This window comes from Lissotriton helveticus, chromosome 1_1, assembly GCF_964261635.1.
Source record: "Lissotriton helveticus chromosome 1_1, aLisHel1.1, whole genome shotgun sequence".
Taxonomy (NCBI): domain Eukaryota; kingdom Metazoa; phylum Chordata; class Amphibia; order Caudata; family Salamandridae; genus Lissotriton; species Lissotriton helveticus.
The window spans coordinates 357,934,517-357,957,492 of NC_136057.1; the positions used below are offsets into that span (position 1 = coordinate 357,934,517).

A 22,976-nucleotide genomic window follows, 5' to 3' on the forward strand; every position below is an offset into this window, starting at 1 on the left:
GGTTTCAGGCAGGTTATAGTTAGGAATTATAATTTAAAAAACTTGAGAAATTCACATTTCGCTTGTATAAAAACCATTGAAATTCCACCGTTCTAGTTAATTCAGCTAACTATAACTCGCGTGCCCACAGTGCACTGCTGATGACATCACATATTACATCACTCATGACATGGTCAGTGACATCATTCATGACATCACTGAGGACATCTCAAATGACATCACTCATGACATCATCCTTGTGATAGTGGCAGACCTCCTCTCACCCTAGTATAACCTTTGATACACACACTCAAATATAGAAACTAAGATTCTCCAAAAAATGGACCTACCAATACCACTTACAACACACACCTATTTAGTAATTCCAAGATCTACACACACATCCACTCATTCACCAACAGTCCTATACAGACACTCATACATGTACTCACTCATGTACTCATACACCTATACATCCTGTTACACAATGACACTCATCCATAGTGTTCATCACACACATAGTCACATATGTAAACAAAGTATCAAACATCCATTAAATTGCATATACAGTTATAGACACACCACCACACTTACTGGTACAGAAACATACACGTACTTACTCTCTTAAGCAATCATTTATAGAAACACAGACTAATTTATACAAGAACTCTACCAATCTCTCACTCTCACATATACTCACTTACGTACCTCAAAACTCACATATACTAGTTTCAAACATATATAGTTACTCATAAAGACACTATTGAGACAGTCATTCACTCACTAACACACCCATACACACACTCATCCACCTATATAGTCCTGCATACACTGTCTCAACACATACAGTGACGCACTCATTCATGCATCTATGCACTAAGTAATACCCCCACTGAACCATTCAGACACTCCTACTCGAAAAACAAACTAATAACCTATGTTGACACTCCTGTAGCTACTCACCAACCCATGCAGCCACTTATACACAAATTGAGAGACTGATACAGATATTACATATTTAAACATTACTCACTAACACATGTATTCACTAAGATACACTTAATCAGACCATTATACAATCAATTTTACAAAAAAATCATCCAGACACTTATATACCCACTTATTCTTCCATCGACCTTGAGATATACATATATAAAACATAATTAGTTTTCAGAAAAACACACATTCACTGGATGATGTCATCAGTCATGTCATTTGAGATGTCAACAGTGATGTCATGAGTGATGGCACTGACCATGTCATGAGTGATATAATATGTGACGTCATCAGCAGTGCACTGTGGGTGCGCATTTTATAGTTCGCTGAACTAACTATAACAGTGGAATTCCTATGGTTTTGTACGAGTGAAATGTCCAGCTAACTAGAACATCCCTGAAACCTATGTTTTTTCCAGTGAATTTCTAAAGTTTTTTTAAATGATCATTCTCAACTATAACCTGCCTGAAACCTGTTTTATTCAGTGGGAAAAAATATATATATATATATATATATATATATGGATGTGATCAAGTCCGGGTTTCCCGGACGAAACGCGTCATGCCGCCATCCCCATTGATGGAATAAAGCACTTCATTTTTCTATGAAATCCTTGGCTTGTGGTCTGTACCTGGCTGTGTCCGTTGCTGTTCGGCGTTCCAGGATTGTGGATTTCTCTCTATATATATATATATATATATAATATATATATATATATATAATTTTTTTCTATATAGTTAGTTGGACTAACTATATATGGCGCACCCGCAATCCACTGCTGATGATGTCACATATTACATCATTCATGACATGGTCAGTGACATCACTGATGACATCACTGATGACCTCTCATTTGACATCACTGAAGACATCACTGATTACATCATTCATGTGATAATACGATGCATCTCCTCACACTCTAATATAACCTTTGATACACCCAGTGTTAAATACAGACTACCTTTCTTGAAACTATTGACACACCAATACCAGTTACTACATAGGCACTCACTGATTCCTAGGTGTACTCACACATCCACTCATTCACCCATACAATCACTCATACATACAGTCACTCATCAATGCAACACTATCATATGCACTCATACACCTATGCAGACACTCGCACACTGCCACTCATCCATGGAGTTACTCACACACCTAGTCAGTCATGAAAGAATCAATCACACTTCCATTTCCTCATCTATATAGTTATACACACAACACCTTACTTATTCAAACATATACTAACACTTACTTACTCGCTTATTCAATCACTGATACAAGTACACATTGATCTGCACAGAGTCACACACCTCCCAGCCAGCCACACTCAGTCTCCCATACAAATATTTGGGCAACCAATCAATAACCCATATAGCCACTCCTATAGCTACTGATCAACGCATGCAGCAGCTTACACAACAGACATACTGATGCACACATTCACAGTTTAGTCACTAACCTATGCATTCAGTAAGACACATTTAATCACTCACTCATACAGTCAGTCACGCACCTACTAAATCATTCATCCAGACACTTATACATCCACTCATTGTTCAATAGGTAAAACATATTTAAACTTTACAAAAAAACAGTCACTGGATGATGTGATCAGTGATGTCATCAGTGATGTCACTGACCATGTCATGAATGATGTAATATGTGACATTATCAGCAGTGGATTGCGGGTGCGCCATATATAGTTAGCCCAACTAACTATATAGGAGGAATTTCAATGGTTTTTTATATGATAATTCCTAACTATATAAGGCCTGAAACCTATGGTTTTTTCAGTGAATTTTCAAGGTTTTTTAAATGTTAATTCCTAACTATATAAGGCCTAAAACCTATGGTTTTTTCAGTGAATATATATATATATATGTATATATATATATATATATATGTGTGTGTGTATATATATATATATATATATATATATATATATATGTATATATATATGTATGTATATATATATGTATATATATATATATAGATGGATAGTGAGGCCGATAGATAGATAGATCTATCTATCTATCGGCCTCACTCTATCTATCCATCCATGTATGTATGTATGTATGTATGTATGTATATATAGATCTATCTATCGCCCTCACTCTATCTATCTATCACAAGTCCGGTATGCCCATTTGGGTAGCTGTTGCACTACACAAGTAGCCTCATTCATTTACCTCCCCCCCCCCTCCCCCCTTGAAGCATGCCCCCTTTGGACCAATTTGTCACTTGAGAAACCCCATGTCTGACACCCTACGGTTTTAGTTACAGAAGGGCTCTGGTAGATGCGTTTCGCATAATGTGAGACTACAAGCTGCAATACCCACATCACACCCTTTCTCCTGGTTCCTTGTGTTTTGTGGAAGCTGGAAGAGATAGTGGGTGGAACAGACTGGGTTACGACGGAATGTGACTTGGAACTTCTCTGTCTCTTTGTTTACTCTTCCCTTTCTGTTCAGGACCCTCCTCTCGCAGTGAAATAGGTGCTTTACTCAAATCTAAAGAACTCCAGCTTTGTGTTTATAAATTAAACAGTGCTTTCGCCCTGCCTTTGGGGGCGGTTGATCTCATCTTTGCAGTTATCATTCTTTCACGAAGACTAGTGATGCTAGCTAGATCCTGGTTTTAAGATGTGGATAATTATCATGTGACTTATGACTCGGGTTAATCATTCTTCGTACTACATGTGTTGAGTTTAATGAAGAAAATGTAGGGTATTCCAATTGATTGACCGATTCTATTATGTGACTTTTTGGCTTGTTTTATTTGGTGATCCTATTGTGATGTATTGTAAGTTTTAATGAACTGAACAAAAAAGTCTTACTTTACTTACTAAACCCTGGTCACGTTGTGTTCCGTGGTGTGTTGAGACCCTCTATAGCATGATTATCTGATTGATTGCGCTTTGCCTTTTTTTTTTTTGCTTGGCATGGCTTTGTTTGATTTCCGTAAAGATTTATTTATCGGCTTTCCTTTATTCACCACCTCCACTAGCCTTGTTCAAGAGTACTTATGTGATGTGTTCTCTGAAGGGTTTGACAGATGTTTCCCCCTTTCCCCATCTATAATTCCACAGTGCGAACGTAACTTTATTGGTGCATCCATATATGCACATCTGTTCATTGAGAGTTTTACACTGAAGACTAAATTCAATATTGCAGTCATAGATGCTTGCTGTGTCAGTGAGCTGTAGACTGTCTGTTCATCCTCACTTTACTTCCTTCTTTACAGATAAGTTGGTCCTTTCAAGTAGTGCTTTTTGCCTGTCGAGGCTGGAGAGCTCTTCCAAGAGTTTTCATGATACAGTCTGGCTGCGGGAGGGATTCCCAAGCTGGACTTAATAGGTTGATATTCGATATACTACCATAGTTAGTAGGGTACCAAATAATTACAAAATAGCTGCTAATTTTTTTTAAAAATGATTTTCGATAAGAATACATACCCAAGGTGACACATTCTTTGCATATGGAGCCTTCTGTAAAGTGCAACTTTTTCCCAATTTTGACAGTAGTGTCTGCACGGAAATAATGAGTCATTCTTATTTGGCTAAACAGTGAAACCTACAGTGTACAATAATCTGTTTTGGATTTGTGGAACCATGTGTTCAGTATCTGGACCACTGCATATGGTCAGTAGTTTTTTTTGAACGACGTTTTGAGGGACCAGCCTCCCTTCATTCTAGGATTGTGAAATAACCTGAATTATAAAATTCATTTCTATACAGGAAACTGATGATCTCTCCTCCTGAGGCAGATCATCTTTTGCTTCCTACGGAATAATAAAAAGGGATCTTCTTGTGGCCTGGTGCTTTTCTGGGGTGCACAGGATGGCTGTTAAGATGCAATGACTGTATCATGTTGTTCTTTATTTCCAGTGCCGGAGGAATAGAAATGTTCAGCGGCGATGGAAAAATCAAGGTCTCTAATACACTGGAAAGCCGGCTTGACCTCATAGCTCAACAGGTGAGATTTAACAAGACTCTCTTCTCCATAATCCAGCTTATTTTTCGTAGCTGCCTGCGTTTTCATTATTTTCATTGTCGGCCATACGGGTTATAGCCCCTACTACATATTAGGCTTTCCATTCTGTCTGGAAATTGTATGACGCATTTATTTTTCTTTCAACTATGCGCAAAGTCATCAAACCTCAAGTGTGTTTCATATGCCATATTAACATTTCCTCCTCAGATCTGACTGTGCATCTACCTAATTTTTTGTTTTTGTTTTGTTTAAACCGGTTTGCTTTTCACTTTTATGGTTAGTTACAAAAAGAAAAGGATTCTAGGAAAACAGTGTACTTTAATGACGTCAGTTAACAATTGTACATTACCTTGCAATAGCAACATGATAAACTACCTTGTTGCCAATATTTAATGAAAGCTGAAAGGACATTGACACTTTGAGTACCTGGATACTAATGGAAGGCAGTCTGACAGGAGACACATATGCAAATCATAAGAAGTGGTATTACAACTGGTTGCACCTTCCATCGAATGAGCATTTACTGTTTGTAGCAAGCAATAATGCACGATGACAGAAATAAACAGTTGAGGGCCTCCATCAAATACCAATTAGTGTGGAGAAAGTAACTGTCATGTCAGCCTTGTCCCCCCCCCCTCTCCCCACTAACGAACCCCACCCCGTCGAGTTCCAAAGTGAATTACTCATGTCTGTCGCCGTTATCTGGCAAGGGGCGCACGTCGTCCACGTCAGTCCCGCCAAAGGAAGCCACTACAGGGGGCAGCAACTCACGTGTGTCACCTCCTGATTCATCTTCACAGGGTAATTGGGCTTCAGCAGTGGGGGAGCATCTGAGAGATCTGTGTACAGAACCCCATGGCATCTTCTGTATGTAATGCGACGCTTTCCTCATGGGCCCAGTTCGTAAGTTACAACATCCAGGCTGCGAGGTGTGGAGGGTCAGGTGACTCATCGGCATGTGTTCAGCCACTTGGCTATGATTAGACCCAGATCTATAAAGCGAGAAGTGAGTTTGTGCTTTTTACCCCACTGGTATAGGAAGAGTATGCACACCTCCCATGTATGAGTGAGCTCTCAGTAGTGCCCCAAATGAGCATGGACCCCATGCTGTTTAGTCGAAGAGCAAGGTCTTGAGGTTTTTCCTGAATTGTGGCAGCGATGGTGATTGCCTGAGGTACAATGTGTTGGGTTGCCAAACTAAGGGGTAGTGAACAGGTCAGTGTTTGTGCCAATGGTGTTCCGAGCAAGTGGAAAAAGACAGGATTTATCCCAGTTTACTTTTAGGCCAGAAAGCGTAGCAAATTGTCTGAGAATGCAAGCCATCTTCATGGATAGAAGAGATGGCTTTCAGATAGATGATAAGATCATCTGTATAGAGTGCACACCCTCGCCTAGGGATACATCCCACCCCACGCCATGTGCGCGCAGAAGAGTTGTCAGCAGATCTATCGCTAGGTAGAGCAGTAGGCAAGCACGAACCCATGCAGCAGCAGAGTGCCCCCTCTTTCAGGTGCAGTGGCAGGAGCAGAAGCAGCTAAGGGGCAATAGGCTAAGTAAGACTGGCTCAGGTTCATAATCGGCAGCGCTGGGGGGAGGCAGCAGAAGAAGTCGGGGCAGAGGCGCAGCAGGAAGGCTACCACTTTACACTCTCCCCAACCTCCCCCCGTGCCTCAACCTAGGCCCGAACTGGCCTCCGGGCTCCTCGCCACTACCGCAGGGAGGAGTTGGGAAGAAGTGGGCATGCAGGAGATCAGCAGTCCTGCAGCTACCAGGCTCACTCACTCCACAAAGATTCCCCCAGGCGGCAGCTCTTTTCCGCACTCACCGCGGCCCTCTCATCCACCAGATAGGCTCGCCTCCACCTCTAGGCTCAAATTGCCGACACACCACTCAAGGCCAGCCAACCTCGGCGACCAGCCGCATAGCCACTACGGGCCTGCGGTCAGGTCAGCAGGAGGCGGCCGGGAACACTGGCAAGAAAGTTGCGGCAGCAGCAGGAGCGCCCGACCGCACAGAGCTCACCGTCTCGCTGCCATGCAGGTGTAGGCTGCAGCCTAACTCCGCAGCAGAGAGGCGGTTCACAGAAGGTGATCTGCGTGATGGCGGGATGCGCTGACAGGGGATCACCCGAGAGTCCAGGCAACACAGGTCAGAGCATTGGATGGCAGCTGTAGGCTAGGGTAATGGCGAGATAATGGGGAAGAGACGTGGAGCCCCCTCTATTTGCATCGATTTCATACCAACCTTTGAGGTTCTGGTTTAAAAGACATAGTAAATGTAATTGTCTAAATCAGTACCCCATTAAGAGCCCTACAGTCATGTGCTCGATAAAGGGTCTTCAAAAACATTTGGGCCCAATTGTCCCACACCTAAGCGTGTTGTGTGTGTGTGTGTGTGTGTGTGTGTGTGTGTGTGTGTGTGTGTGTGTGTGTGTGTGTGTGTAAAACATTGCTCTGAGAACAGAATGGCATCCCTGGATCAAAGAATGAGGAGTGGTGAGATTTGGCCCATGTAAATGGAAATTACAAAGAAATTGGCCAGTGTGGAAGAAATTACAGGTTTGTTGCTATTCATCAAACATTTGCAGGCAACTTCTCACCCTGGAAATATTTGTCAATTTGTAAACTTTTCCTCTACAGGAGTTAAATGTTTTTGGGTGGCCATGGGTAAGGAATACGCATTTTCAAAGGGAAACCAATCTATTAGTCAATAGGAGTGTAGTTCCAGAGATTTTCAGAGCAGGCAATGAGTCTGATTCACAAAAGTAAATTTACACTTTTGTTTAAGTGTACTTTTTTTTAGTTGGTATTTTCAAACTACGAGGTAATAATACGTTTACGACTGTGGAGACTCCTATCTTTTTATGTGCAAAGTTCTCCGCCCCAACTGCAGAGTCTCCGCACTGGTGAACTTACAAATAACTTGTAGTTTGTGAAAAAAAACTAAAACAACAAAGTTACACAAAAGGGTAAGTTTACCTTTGTGAATCAGGCCTAACATTTTTTCACCAAAACAAAGGTTCAATGAAAAATTTGACAAGAACAAATGCATTTCTGTATGCACAGACGTTTACACATTGGAGCACTCCTGGATATTTCTGACGTGCAGTAGTATAGACTTTTGGGGATTCGGAAAGATTCCCAGGAGTAACTTGTAAACTTTAATGGCTTGTGTAGGTGTTACTGAGCGCCATGGAGTCTTTTTGAATTCCAAACAGATTGGAAATTTACCTCCAAAGTACAAGATAACATTTCTGACTTTTGTTCTGGGGCATGTTTAAAACAAATGTATTCAGACTATTTTGGTGGAATTGCAAGTGCATTTTCTAGACCCAATCCACGAGCTCCCTCTTTTTCTTTTTCTGCCATCGCCTACAAAGGTCTGTAATAGAAAACTGTCTTTCACTGCCTATGCTCTTTGTTTGAAAAAATATTTGGATTTTTTCCAAGCTTACTGTCTATATCGACTGCGACCATTTTTATGTCTTGCTTGAGGCAGCGCGTGCACTGTCGCTTGCAAGAGCATGGCTAAGGTACTGTTGTTTGCTTTCTCAGTATCCTTTCACTGCTGGCATTGTAGGAGTTACTTTTTTCCATTTTATTAAAGCATTGAGTGCATGTGTTAGTAAGCTGTTTTATTTATGTGGTTCTTCTCGGCGCTCCATGTCAACTTTGCCCCATCTGTGGCTTTATCACCATAAACTATGTTGTCATTTAGAGCGTTTCATCCTCCTGATGTGTGTACATTCGATGTAGTGCGTTTATTTGTACTCCGATTTGCTGGTGCAACATTACTTTTAATTCGGAATTGTGTATAATTTGCATGCAAACCACATGCTTAAATAAAGGCTTTAAATTGCTGTAAAAACATGCACTAAATAAACTTTATATCGTAGTGATAGAAGTGGGTTTTAATTGTGCATTTTGTAAATAAATAAACACAAATCACAATTAAAACGAAGGTTACACCGATAAAGAGGATGTAGCATTATGGCCAAAGCTGCCGACTTTACAACTGGTGAACCGTGTTCTTGTCTCGGCACCTGCTCAACATCCTGGGATTATGAGCAAATCACTAAATATGTCCGTCTACAAAAAATTAGCGTGTCCCTGTGTAATTTAACTGGTGTTCATGCCACTGAGTGCTCTGGACTATCTTTTGGATAATGAGATGCTCCCGCGGTAATGGATTGGACACCCTTCAAGAGATGTCTCTAGTGCCCCTTTAAGTATCCCAGGGCTGACCTCCACTCCAGCACAAAGTCTGACAGTCATCTGCAGAGATTCTTGACATCTTCGACGGGGCTTACCCCTGGGGAGCTAAAAGGAAAAGGAGAAGGAGTTGGGTGAGTCGCCAGAGCTCCTGGCTCACCCGCCTGGCCCCAAGTGCATTGGCTCCATCACCTGAGTCGTGTGAGGAGGCGTTCCTGGAATAGGAAGAGGAGGCTACTAATGACGCCTCATCCACGTCGGTCAGCTCCGTACGAGGTGTGAGTACTGTTTATGCCCAAGCCCTCATCATCCTTCATAAGTGACAGCACATCGGTGGCGAGCACTGCCCCTCAGGGGAGCGGCATCGAGCCCAGTGCCGAAACTACTTCCACCTTTGGGTGTGCTATCTCACCTCGTAAGTGCTGGTCAATACTGAGCTGAGGCTTTGAAGCTTGCGATTGACTCAGCCAAGGCTCTCAATCCTCTACCTGCCTCGACCCTGAGAACGCCCTTCGGGGCAGGCTCTACCATTGAAGCCGAAGGCACAGAAGCAATAACTAACCTTTGCGCCAAAGCATCCGTCTTCACCTAAGCCTGTCTACCTTGACAACGAGGGACATCCCATCCTCGAGAGGTTTCAGCAGGAGCTGGACAAGAGACAAAGGAGGATCCCCATCTATCCATGCATAGGCAAGATTTTGTCCTCTGGTCACGCCCTGCCCAAAAACACAAACTTGATGTTGAAATTCAAGCCATGACCACTTACTTTCCCCCCTTGTGTCCCAGGAGGCCTAAGGACAAACTTTCTCTTCCTCCTCCTACATCTTCACCCCCACGGTCATATCCTGTGCCTTCTCCGAGGTCCCTGGAGTCTTTCTCCAACACTGGCAACCCAAGCCCTTATTCTCTGTCTTAGGACTTTGGCCAGATTTATGCTTAAGTAGATCCATAGAAGGGCTATGAGGAGGACTCCTAACAGATTTGGATTTAGAACACATCCCTGTCAGGGCCTCCCCTTTCCAGATGACACTATGGCGTACCAAAGCGTTATCCAAAGCAGTGCTGCCTAACATAAGATAGACATGCCTGCCACCCCTGGAGAAGATGACTTCCTGATGGAGATGTTGAACAGAACGTTCTATACAGTAATGCCCAATGCTCAAGGAGATGATTAACTCTGCCCCATAGATATTCATGCAGTAGGTCCAGTCTCCTGTGGTGACACCATGTATCGAGAAAAAGTACAAGCCTGCCCCCTCTGACCCACTCTACATTAGGGTCATGTTCTACCTGACACATTGTTGGTTACCACTGCTAGGAAGAGATCAGCAGCCCAGATCACTCTAGGGATTTCTTCCCCATTGGAAGGAGATCACCTCAGACCAGTGGATCTTGTCCATCATCGAGCACAGCTACTGCCTTGAGCTCATCGCCACGCCACCAAACATTCCGCTACACACACACCTTAGGCTGCTAGACAAGGAGGTTCAGGTGCTCCTGTCCAATGGAGCCAGTGTCCCTCCAACATCAGGACAAAGGTGTCTACTCCCTATACTTCCTATTTCACAATAAGGACTGTTCACTCAGGCCAATTTACCACCTCTGTCCTTTCACAGATGCATCCTATCAGAACACTTCCACATAGTCACCCTACACCCTACAGGATGTGATTCCCCCTGCTGCAGCAAGGTGACTTCATGGCCACCGTTGACCTGAAGGACACCTAATGTCTCATCCTGACTCATTTTTTTATTTTTTATTTTTTTTAAATTGGTTTTGCAACACAAACATAGGCCCTCCACCCCCCCACCCCCTTACAAGGCACTTACTGGAGCCCGTTACTGGATACAGTACATAAAGTCAGTTTCCTCAGTTGAGTATTATGCATGTTCTAAACAATACCACATTATTCTTCCCAACCTCCTCTCCTTACATCCGTGTCTCTACCAGTGTTCGTATCCAATGCAGCTCGCAGTATACTGGGAGCACAACTAGGTGCTCCCTCAGTCATTTGCCCCTCCATCCCTCCTCCCGTCCAACCGGTGTGCTCTATGTAAATTAAGCCAGAATCTTCTTCCTACCTCATCTCTTTAGGGTGTGCCAGTATACTATTACTTTTGGGTTGCTACCCGGTTCGTGCCTTGCTCGACCTCACTTCTTTCCCCCATCAGCCACCCCCAATCCGTCCATGCACTGCCTTCACCAGCAATCACTGAAGAAGCCTCCAAAGAATCAGAGTCTGAGTCCTGTTCTGATGCCGTCAGCTGCGCCACTAAGGCTTCCCATGCCTGTGCAGTTTCAATCGCCTTTTCATTATTCGCTCTTCTGGCCTGTTGGAACTTGACCACACTCTCACTAGCCGCCCAAGTTGTAAATTCCACCTTCCATCGCTCCATACTAGGTCCCTGCTTGGATTTCCAATTCCTCGTTAGTTCCCGTTTGGCCAACAGCAACACCAGATCAATGAATTTGCTTGTTACCTTATTTCTCGCTGTGTGAGGGAACCAGTGCAGGATACATGTTCCCATGTCGGGCTCTAACCGCCGGTCTGTCACTCTGCACAGGGCCTCAACCCCCCTCCTCCAGTACGTCCCCCAGCTGCGGCCAACTTAACATCCTGTGCTGAAAGTCCGCTGCATGCCAGTGACATCTAGGACAGCATGCCGACTCCACATTAAAGTATTTATTTATCTGCCCTAGAGTTAAGTACACCCTGTGTATGACGTAGAAATTAATAAGTTGGAATCTGGCATTCCGCGTGCCCTTCCACGCCCTTTCCACTAGTTTATCCCATGTCGATTCAGGTATATCTCAGCTGTGCGGAAAACAAGAGGGGGACCAGAGCAGAGTCAATGGTTGAAGCCCCTCTGCGGTCATTCGCCTATATAGACACGTTATCGCCTTTACCGTCCCCACCGCCATTACTACATATTGGCACGTCAGATGTTTGCGGCTCTAGCAGTCCTTCCCCCCCAGTACTTCTGAATCGCTGATATCAGGGCGGCATGCAGCAAGAAATCACCCCTAGGCAAGCCGTAGCAGTGTCTGATATGCCAAAAGAGCTCCCTCATACAAGTCGCCGACCATCTGCAACCCCAGTTCTTCCCATTCTGCCAGTGCCGACCAGTCACCTCCGTGTGGGAAGGCCGTACACATCCCAAGTGGTATCTCCGGTGCACATGGGCGGGAGCCGCCTCCCCTACTCCTATTCCAGCACGCTCTCAACACTTTCTCCTCGGAGGTCAACGAGTCGGCCCGCAACCGCTGGCCCAGGATAATAAAGGCCAGAACGTGTCGTGGAAACCATCGGCCCTCTTGGCCATCTGGCCCTCTGAACTCCGCCAGGTAGTACAGTTCGAAGTCCGGAACTGCCCAACCCCCTTCGGCTCTTGGTCTCATCATCGTGTTCAGGGCCACCCGCCTCCTGCCGCTCCCCCACAGAAATCCCCCTACCATAGTTCTGAGCATCCTAAACATCCGACCTGGTATCCAGATTGGCAGTGTCCTGAAATAATACAGTAATCTTGGCAGCTAAATCTTCAGAAGCGCTACCCTTCCTGCCACTGAGAGGGCAGCGTACTCCAGAACTCTATGCTCCCTCTGATCCCTCGCACTGCACTATTAATATTACCCTCCAGTAGGTCCGCCTGCGTATGATAAATGTTTGTTCCCAGATATGGCAGGCAACAGGGCTCCCATCATATTCCTTTCAAGCCATCAGGGGTACCCGTTGCTCGATGCGCCAGAAGCAAACTAGTCTTCTCCCAGTTCACGCACCGCCCCAAACGCCCTCAACAAGTACGTCCCCCCTTTTAAGTCCTCATCAGGGGTTGCCAGAAACATTAACAGGTCATCCGCGTATAGCGATATATAGTGCATTTCTCCCCGCATCTCAAGCCCAGTGTAGTGCCTCCCCGACCTAGCCTGCACCGCCAGGGGCTCAATCGCCAGCGTGAACAGGAGCGGAGAAAGTGAACAGCCCTGCCGTGCCCCTCGTCCCACCATGCAAGGAGTCTACACCGTCCTCCCCGTTCGCACCCGGGCTGTCGCCGAGTTATATAATATTTGAGTCCACTTCATGAACTCCTCCCCCAGTCCCATATTGCGCATAACCTGAAAGAACCATTCCAGGCTATCGAACGCCTTCTCAATGTCCACCCAGAGAATCAAGGCAGACGGTGCCAGGCCCTGGCAGTGCTCCAGAATCTGCCGTAGCCGTCTCTCGTTAATAGACGTGTTACGCTTCGGTATGAAACCAGAGTGGTCCTGGTGTATTAATTGGGACATATGTGGAAGCAGGCGGGACGCCAATATCTTGCTCAAGGTAATCAGTCGTCAGCATTGACAACGGGCGATATGCCTTCATATCCATAGCTTCCCTTCCAGATTCCAACAGAGGCATAATAATGGCTTCTCTAGTAGTTTCAGATAGCTTCCCTACTTTGTGGGCCTCCCGATAAATCATGTGTAAACGTGGAACTAAGCATTCTGCATACTTGGAGTAGAATTCTATGGAGAGGCCATCCACCCCAGCGGTCTTATTACGGGCAATGTTCTTGATCGTGCTCCTTATCTCCCCCCCCCCCCGTAATATCACTTCCCAGTAGATCCCCTTGCTCTGTGCTGAAGCTAGGCAGGGCCACCCCCTCGAAATATTCCCTTACACTATCGGGACCCTGTGCCAATTGGCTACTGTATAGTTCAGTGTAATACTCTATGAACAGTTGGTTGATCCCTACGTGTGTGTTCACCATCTCCCCTGAGGGGGCTGCCAGGCCCAATATCGGCACCCCCCTGGGGATCGGGTTAGCTAACCACGCCAGCAGTGCGCTCGATTTGTCCCCCTCTGCATGCATCCTTGCTCTGTATCTTTTATAATAGTAGGAGCGCAGCCTCCCCACCTGAACTGCCACTGCCTCCCTAGCTTCCGATACCTCGGCCTGCGCTCCCGGATTTCCAGGTCGGTTTCTCTCTGCAGCCAGCAGCCTACCTTCTGCTTTCTCTATATCAGTCAGGATAGTTTTCCTTACTCCCGCCGTCTTGCTAATACATATACCCCTGGCCACAACCTTAAACGCATTCCACTCAATTGCTGCTGATGCCGCCGTCCCTTCGTTCTCCTCAAAGTATTGTACAATGCCCGTTCCCAGCTCCTCGCTAAAGACTGGATCCTCCAGTACTTCCGGCCTGAGCTGCCAGGTCTGAATGGCTGCCCTCTCCCGACTCCAGCGTATCCGCACTAGCAGCGAGTTGTGGTCCAAGATCGTTCTCGCCAGATATTCGCTACCGGTCACCTTGGAGTGAACCTCGGGGGTGCATAACATTGCGTCTAACCTCACATGTAAACTTCCACTAAAACAAGGGGGCCCCTGAAAAATTATAAAAGTGGAGACGCAGGGGAGCAAGGCAATACAATGCACGAAAATGTCTCCACCCAAAATAAATCAATGGGGTGCTGATAAGGTCACCAAGGATAGTTTCCCTCCCAGTAGAGAACAATCAATGCACAAAGTTTCTTTGGAGCATATCCATAAGTAAACTTTAATCAATATTATTATATACACAATTTGACTATCACAAAGAAAGTAACATTAAGGCAAAAATGTTCATTCAAACACTCAAAAGGCAACACATATTTCACTTTCACATAGTCTTATTTGTTCTGATCCTAGGGGATCCAGTCACTCAAGCTTAAATAAAAACATTTTCATACTAAAGGCGACAAACCACATTACTCAATTAACGGCCACAAAAACAAGATAGCCTTACTGAGACGTAAATAGTTTGGTCCAAAGAAAGGAAATGTCATAAGGGTTATTCAATAATGTCAATACATTCACAATTGTCACATAAAGGAATAAGTGGGCCAAGACAGTCCATTGTAAGGAGTAGCCATATGTGGTTAACCTCGCCGGGTTCTTTCAGTTGTGGTGCCAACGTACGTTTCTGTGTCTGACCTGGGTCTCGCCTTCCTCAGGTCATGAGTTTCCGTAGAGAACAAAGTGGGGAGTATCTGAGAGAACAGATACTGGTTAAGGTCAGAAGGAATATAATCGACCCAATATCCTGATATCACAAGAATATCTTGACTGAAAACTAGGTGCGAAAAGCTGCACACGGGAAGAATTTCTAAAGGGGCCAGGAAGTCCTAGGATGGCAGGTGTAAACTGTAAGTAGGGATTTCTCAAGGAGGTAACAAAAGCAACGGAACCTCTTCAACCGAGTGGTTGGTCACTAAAACAAACAAGGGGCAAAAGGAAAAAAGGCAGGGATCAAGGGTGGATCCAAAATCGACAAAAGGCAGAGTGAAAGGGTCCCACAGATGAAGCAATGGAATTATGGGGGGGATCAGAGGCTCAAGCGGAATCCTACGGTCACGGGTGCTCAAGGCATCCAATCGACGATAGCGGTTTCCACGGCACACAGTGTCCTAGCGCGGGCGTAAGCTGGGACGCTATGTTAGAATAGAGCACACCACATTGTTGCCGGCAGATACTGGGGCCCTAAAATGACGGCTGCATTTGATGACAACTGACCAAAGATTGGCGAGTACTGGGGCGCTGTGCTTCGTACATCATTGGCCATCTGGGACAGCGCAGTGGGAGAGAAGGAGATATGAAAGAACCCAGATGGACACATGGTGTGATTTCTCCAGGCTTGATATCTGCTGGGACCTGTGAGGCGGCTAACAAGGCCCCTACACTCAGCCTCCATACTCCCACATCAAAGGAAGAACATGCCGCCTCTAAGTGGCGGGAGATGGCGCATTTAGTGCTCCTGTATCCCACAGTATAAAACGAGCATTGGCAAGCAATGCAAATAGGTTTGGCTTTAAAAGATGATCTATGGGGCGATGTGAAGCATTACAGGTAGATGGCCAAAGAATGGATATGTATTTGCGTAGAACAAATAACTGTAGCATAATATTGATGTAGGTTAAAAGGTCAGGTGACAGTTGCACCGTCAAGCCAGAAATAAAAAAAAACACGTAGGTTATTTGCCCTCCTGCCATCAGTGATGCTGCAAGAGAAAACCACCATAAATCATCTAGTTATGTAAGACAATTTAATAGCAAGTGTGTACCCTTGAAGGTTCAACCCCTGGCAGCTGAGTACATTAACAAACTGATCACAGCTGAGTGAGAGCAGCCACTTTTTGTGAAAGCACACAATATCTGCCCAATCAAAACGTACTCCTGGCTCCCAACATTTGGGAGGAGTGCCCCTCTCCTGGTGTTCTCACATAATTGTCTAGCAGCTGCTGCGTTATCAAGCCAGACTATAACTACACACCAGTGAAAGCATCTATCTGCCACAGATTCCTTTGGGCACCTGAACCTGACATACTTCTGTTGTGACTCACATTAATGATGCTCATGCCAGTAATAACCGCTGCGGATTTACCATCCGGTTTATCCCTTCTGTTAACTACCTGGGAGAGCCTATGTTTTACCTCGAAAAATCAGTCAACAGCTGATCGAAGGAGGTAGAGTTATTGAGGCTAGAAGTAGCAAAGTGTTTTTTTTTTTAAGTTTCAAAAACCTTTATTTGTGAGTTCAAACAGATGCAAACAGTGACGAATTGTGATAAGGAAGAGCAGGAGCACAAATGTGGAACAGGATGCGCGCTATCCGATCAGCGGTACAAGACTAATCATCCTGTTAGAGCTCACTAAAGTACCCATTTGGGCGCGCTTTAGTCCATAGAGTCCAACCTGTCTTCCAGCAATCTCTGCTCAGCACGAGCCAGTGCATTCACTCACTAACAGAAGGGATGCAACTGAGCATCCAGTGAAGAGAAGGGATAAGGGGAAGGGTAGTTGGGAATGGAAGGGACCTCTCTAGCCATACCAAAACAGAAAAGAAGAAAGCTTTTGCGACTCAGTAAGCAAAGGGAGACCCCCTCCCATCTGACGCCCAACCCATCTCATTCTTGTCCACCCCTCCATGGCAGGGGCTCGGGCTTGATCTCTGCGGTGTTCTTGCAAAAACCTACGCAAGGGTTCCCATATATCTAGTGGGCGCTCTAGAAGTAGCAATATAAGAGCAAAATGTTATGCTTCACATAGAGGACCTTGAGAACCTCTGTGAACAATATAACCTCAGTATTGAGGAGTACCATTCGAAGCGGCAGGTAACAATATAGTAAACTATGTCGAGAAGATGTTCAGAGCTCTTCTCCAGGTGGTAGAAAGGAAATCCATGAAGTTGGGGCCAGATTTAGTGGCTGGGCGGAGTCCAAGATGGCGGAGTGAGGACTCTGCTTGCGGCGCGCTAGGAGCTCTCTCCTCCTCTTGGCGAAATCGGCTATGCAGATCAGTCAAACAACTCCCCAACCCCGATAGCTGGTCTTAACAAACTTAGACCTAACGGAGCCGGGCGGCGAAGCTGAGTGCAGCGCAGCGCGATTGCACAGAGCATACGGAGCTCAAACATCGAGGTCAGATGGAGTAAGCGGACGCTGCGCCTTAGTCTGACTCACCAGTGCTGTGCCGGCTGTCTGCTCGAGGCGAAGGCAGCGGAATACACAGGATATGGTCCGGAGCCCATGTCAGCCTCCTGACGCTTCCTGACATACTCTGCAGAGTCCGTGACGGTGCAACCGAGAGAGCTCTCTCAGCGGCGCTAACGGCATCAGCAGGCAGGACAGAGAGTTGCTGACCGGCGGCTTCAGGGCTGCATGCCGACTACCGCAGTGTGTCTGATCGATAGGGGAAAAAAAAACGCTGGAAGATCTGTCATAACGTTGCTGCAACTGTTGGAACTTGCTCCTGTCATAGCCAAAGGCTGACGGAGGCTGACGGATGCTGTTGCACACCACGAAGATTTGGCGAGCTGTGAAGTTCTGGCTCGAGAGAAGGCTCACTCACTCTGGACTCATTGTTTTTGGACTGGCCAAACCAAGGCTCTCAGCTACATTTGCAACCATAAATACAGAAGGTATGTCACCCAAGCACCCTCCGCGAACTACCCGAAACACTAAAAACTCTACGACAGCCGCGGCTGCTGCTGCTGCAACGATCACTGTGCATGCACCTGTACCTGTATCTGTAACCACGGCAGTAACGGCAACCTCGATCCTGGGCCCTGTCCCTGCCTCAGCCTCAGCCTCAGCCTCAGCTCTGCAATCTGCAGGGGTCACTGCAACCAACGCGCTGGGGGGTGCTGAGAAAATTGCAATGAGCGTCAAGGTGAATGAAACGGAAGCCGAAAGGGCAATGCAAGCCTCATCAGCAGCCCAGGGTGCGAAGGACGACCTTGATAAAATCACTATTGCCAAGGGGAGTGATAAGAAGATGGCAGGTAAGACGGTCCTGCGTCCTCCCTTACTTAACTGTGGAACAGTCCCTAAAAAAATAATGTTAAAAAAAAATACAGACACTAATGAAAGTGCTAAAGTCGGGACAAATACAGGGGAGGGCGGAGGCTCATCCGGAGGCTCATCCAACAATAATGACAATAACGATAACACTTCTATCCTGATTGAAGGTAACAAGATACAAGAGATAATAGAGCTAGAAAGCCACGAGACAACTATTGGGCTAGAAGTGGCAAAGGAGGTGTTAAACGAGGATAAGCCTAACTGTCTCGTCACTGAATCTATGAGCTATCGCGGAACAGAACAATCTCCGGAACTTAATGAGGAGTATCTCTCTTCTGAGGACTGTGACTATGATACAGAGGAGGAATCAGACAAACCTGCGAATAAGACCCTGACCAAGTTGCCACCACGGAAACGCAGAGGCAAGGCTAAGTCAATTCATAAAAAAAAAGGTAGAACTCTGACCAACATGGTAGCCGGAGTAATCCCCCTGAGTACAAGAAAAACTGTTACTGACAAAAGCCCTTTAAGAAAGTGGATGGAGGCTAAGGGACTAGTTAAAAACATGACTTTAAGGCTCTCAGGGGGCAGCCCCACAGACAATGATAATGGGATACAACAGCTCCAGGAAAATGGGCCTTGTTCAATGATGCAAACTCCCAATCTTATCACTAACAAACAAGCTAGCGAACAGATCAGAGGGGGTAATGACCTCCTTGGAGCTACATCCCTATTGGATCCAGTAGCCGCAGCAGACCCGGGCTCGGACTATGACCTAAACCAATCTCACGTTGAAGGTGGGCAGGGGAATCTAAGGGAAGAGCCCAAGCTGGGCAAAACTGAACACCCTCAGTTAGACGCCATTCTAAATCTTCTTGTAAATCAAAGGGCAGAGTCCGAGGCACATTACCAGCAGTTAAAAAACGATAACATAAGACTGCAAACTTCAATAACAGATATAGCCTCCATACTAAAGGGAATCACACAGGAGATAACGGAGCTCCAACAGCGAACTGTTCTGGTCGAAGAAAGATCGCAAAGGGTTGACGCCAGTGTGGAGCGACATGACACAGTACTCACCCAGTTACAGGGGAAAGTGGACGACCTGGAAAATCGCTTAAGACGATCTAATCTCAAACTATATGGAATCCCGGAAGGGTCAGAGGGGTCTGACCCCAGGGCCTTCTTGGTGAAACTGATGCCCCGTGCATTCCCTGAACTTTCGGATTGGGACTGGGACTCCCAAATTCAAAGAGCACATCGGCTCCCACTAGGCCAAAAACGTCTTAATAGTAAATTCTCACGTCCTTTATTGATTTATTTTGGCAACTTTCTGCTACGACAAGCGGTGTGGCAAAAAGCTAAACCCAACACTCCGATAACTATCGATAATCTCACTATCTTTGCACGCTCGGACTTAAGCAAAGCTACGATGGATAAGAGATGGGAAATGCGCAAATTAATCGACCCAATTAATAAACTTGGTGGCTCAGCATACCTGCAGGAACCAGCTCGACTCAAAGTGATCATGAACGGACATACAAACTTTTTTTATGAAGCGCAGGAAGCGCAGGCATTCTTAGCCAGTGTCAATAAGAGCAATTAGACACTGAGTCGAAATGAAAGGAGGTGGTCTATACCTATATGTACCTATTTTCGCACTTTGGGGCAAAATAAGGGGGTGGGAAAAAAAAAAAAAAAGGGTTGTGGGGACTGAACTAACACTATTAGTAGAGACAAAGTCATTAAAGGCGGAGGGGGGGGGGTTGTCCTAGGCTCTTAGCCGCAAGAGCTGCCTCATCAACGGCAGCAGTAGGTAAGGGGGGGAGGGGGAGGGTAGGTCTTCGCAGTTCGGGGGGTGGGGTGTAGGGTGGAAGGGTGGTGGGAGGGTGGGGCGAAAAGGGGGGAAGAAATTTTTTTTTCAATCTGGTAGAAAGACTCGAGGAGAGATTTATGTCTGTAAAGCACTTTTTCTCATATGTTGGAGAACATCAAATTATGCTGTTAACAGGCACCATTGACTATACTTATTACTTTAAAGATGCAAAGGAGTAGATGTATAGCATGGAACGTCTCTGGGCTAAACAATAAGCGTAAGAGACATTTAGTCACTGAAGAATTAAACTTGTATAATCCCCATCTAGTTTTTTTGTCAGAAACTCATATCATAGATAGCGATAAGAAGTTATTGAACCAACTGGGCTTCGAGATGATAACCTACTCAGCAGCTGCCTCTCATGTCAGGGGGGTGGCTATATTAAAAGACAAAAGATTCAATGTAGAAATAACTAGGACGCAATCTGACAAATGGGGGAGGTGGGCAATTACTCAACTATGTTATAACAATGTGAAGCTCGTGGCATGTGTTGTATATGGACCAAATAGAGAAGATCCAAGAATATATGAACAACTAAGTATAGCCTTATTAGGATGGGAAGGAGAAGTCATAATTATGGGTGATTTTAACTGCATCATGAATTGTCAGTCGGATACAACACGCCCTGGTAACCACGTCCGAATGCCTAGAACTAGAGCGTCTATTTTTAATTTATGTAAGCTGCATAATGTCAGATGCTTGGAGCTCATTATATCCGAATATTCCTGGTTATACATACTACTCCGCTCCTCACAAACTATGTTCACGCTTAGATATGGCTTTAATATCAGATTCGTTGATGAGCTCTATTTCAACAATGGTTATATACCCACGCATCACATCTGATCATAACCCTATTATGGTGGAACTGATTACTTCTCAAAAACGCAATCCCCCTAGAGCCTTTACGTTTCCAAGGAATCTAATGTCGAATATGATTTTCATTACACAATTGAAACAACACATCATAGAATTTGTGATCTTTAATAGAAATACTGCCTCTTGTCTAACAGTTTGGGACACATGTAAGGCTAGTATTAGAGGATTTGTACAGACGTATATTTTAAAACAAAATCAAGAAAAGCGCAATCTAACCCTGACCTCGGATATCGCTGCAGAAGAGGTTAAACTAATAGAGGCGCTAAGAGGAAATCAGCCAACTCTGGCTATTAATACAAACCTTAGTCGGCTAAAATGCGAGACCAAAGAAAACCTGCTAAGAAAAAGGAGTGCACAGATCCACAAATATAAACTCACACAATATGAAGGAGGTGACAAAATTGGCAAAATTTTAGCATTTAAGGTAGCGGAAGATAGAGCGGAATCTATGGTCTCACAAATCATAGGAGTTGACAATAAGAGATATAACCAGACAGACAATATAATACAACAATTTGCCAAATACTATGAAACTTTATATACGCCGGAAAACACACCTAATGGCAATACAATTGATAATTACCTAAAAGAGAATCCTACGAACAAAATAACCATCTCTGAAGCAGAAACCTTGGCTTTAGAAATTACTAGAGAAGAACTGAACGAAGCTATAAAAACGCTACCACTAGGTAAAGCGGCCGGGGAAGACACCATCCCTTTGGAACTGTATAAATCATGTATGGAAGAATTAACACCCCTTCTTTTAGAAGTAGTAAATCAAATAAGTAAAACAGGGTCCGCTCTGCACTCTTGGAACAAGGCGAAAATTGTATTCTTTCACAAAAAGGGTAAACCCAAAGAGGAGATGGGCTCATATAGACCTATCTCCCTAATCAATGCCGACGCTAAGATATTTGCAAAATGCTTAGCCAGAAGACTCGCACCGTTATTGCCTAAAATAGTAAGTACACAACAACACGGGTTTGTGGTGGGGAGGGACACATCTGCCCATGTAAATACCGCAATAACAGCTTTTGACATAGCTGAGGTAGAGTCTACTCCCTTAGCAATGATAATGCTTGATGCTGAAAAAGCATTCGATCGGGTGGGATGGGACTATCTATGGCACATAATGGGACATATGGGGTTCAGCGGAAACTTTCTAAATGGAATCCGCGCCCTCTATGACAATCCAACCGCATACATTAGTTATTGCGGTCTTACGTCAAACTATTTTGTAATCAGGAGAGGCACACGTCAAGGGTGCCCCTTATCCCCTTTATTATTCGCCTTATCATTAGAACCGTTTTTAAAGGCATTGGATAATCAATCAGAAATAACTCCCTTTAAAACCAGTGGGCAGAGCCTAAAAATAACTGCATACGAGGATGACATTGCCATTTATGCGACTGAGGCTACCGACTCCCTGAAAGTAATTATCTTAGAGGCATCCAAATTTGGCAATGTATCTGGTTATAAATTAAACACTCACAAAACCCAAATAATAGCTAACTTTGTCCCTCCCCAACCAATGTCTGAAATTTGTAAGACTGCGACTTATTTAGGAGTACAAATCACCTCAAATATTAAAGAGCTCAACAAGATCAACTACAATAAACTTATGAAAACCACCATTGCGAATCTAAAAAAATGGCACCGACTTCCATTAAACTTAATTGGCAGAATAAATTTAATAAAAATGAATATCATACCCAAA

The 22,976-nt window shown here is 44.9% G+C and overlaps 1 protein-coding gene across 1 annotated transcript in view; it reads left to right on the plus strand.

Moving 5' to 3' along the window:
- Positions 1-22,976, plus strand: part of ATP6V1E1 (ATPase H+ transporting V1 subunit E1) — a 199,848-nt gene that overhangs the window by 158,532 nt on the left and 18,340 nt on the right. The window contains exon 8 of the mRNA XM_078673633.1: positions 4,868-4,955. Within this exon, the coding sequence (XP_078529759.1) occupies positions 4,868-4,955 (88 nt within the window). The remainder of the gene's footprint in view (positions 1-4,867; positions 4,956-22,976) is intronic.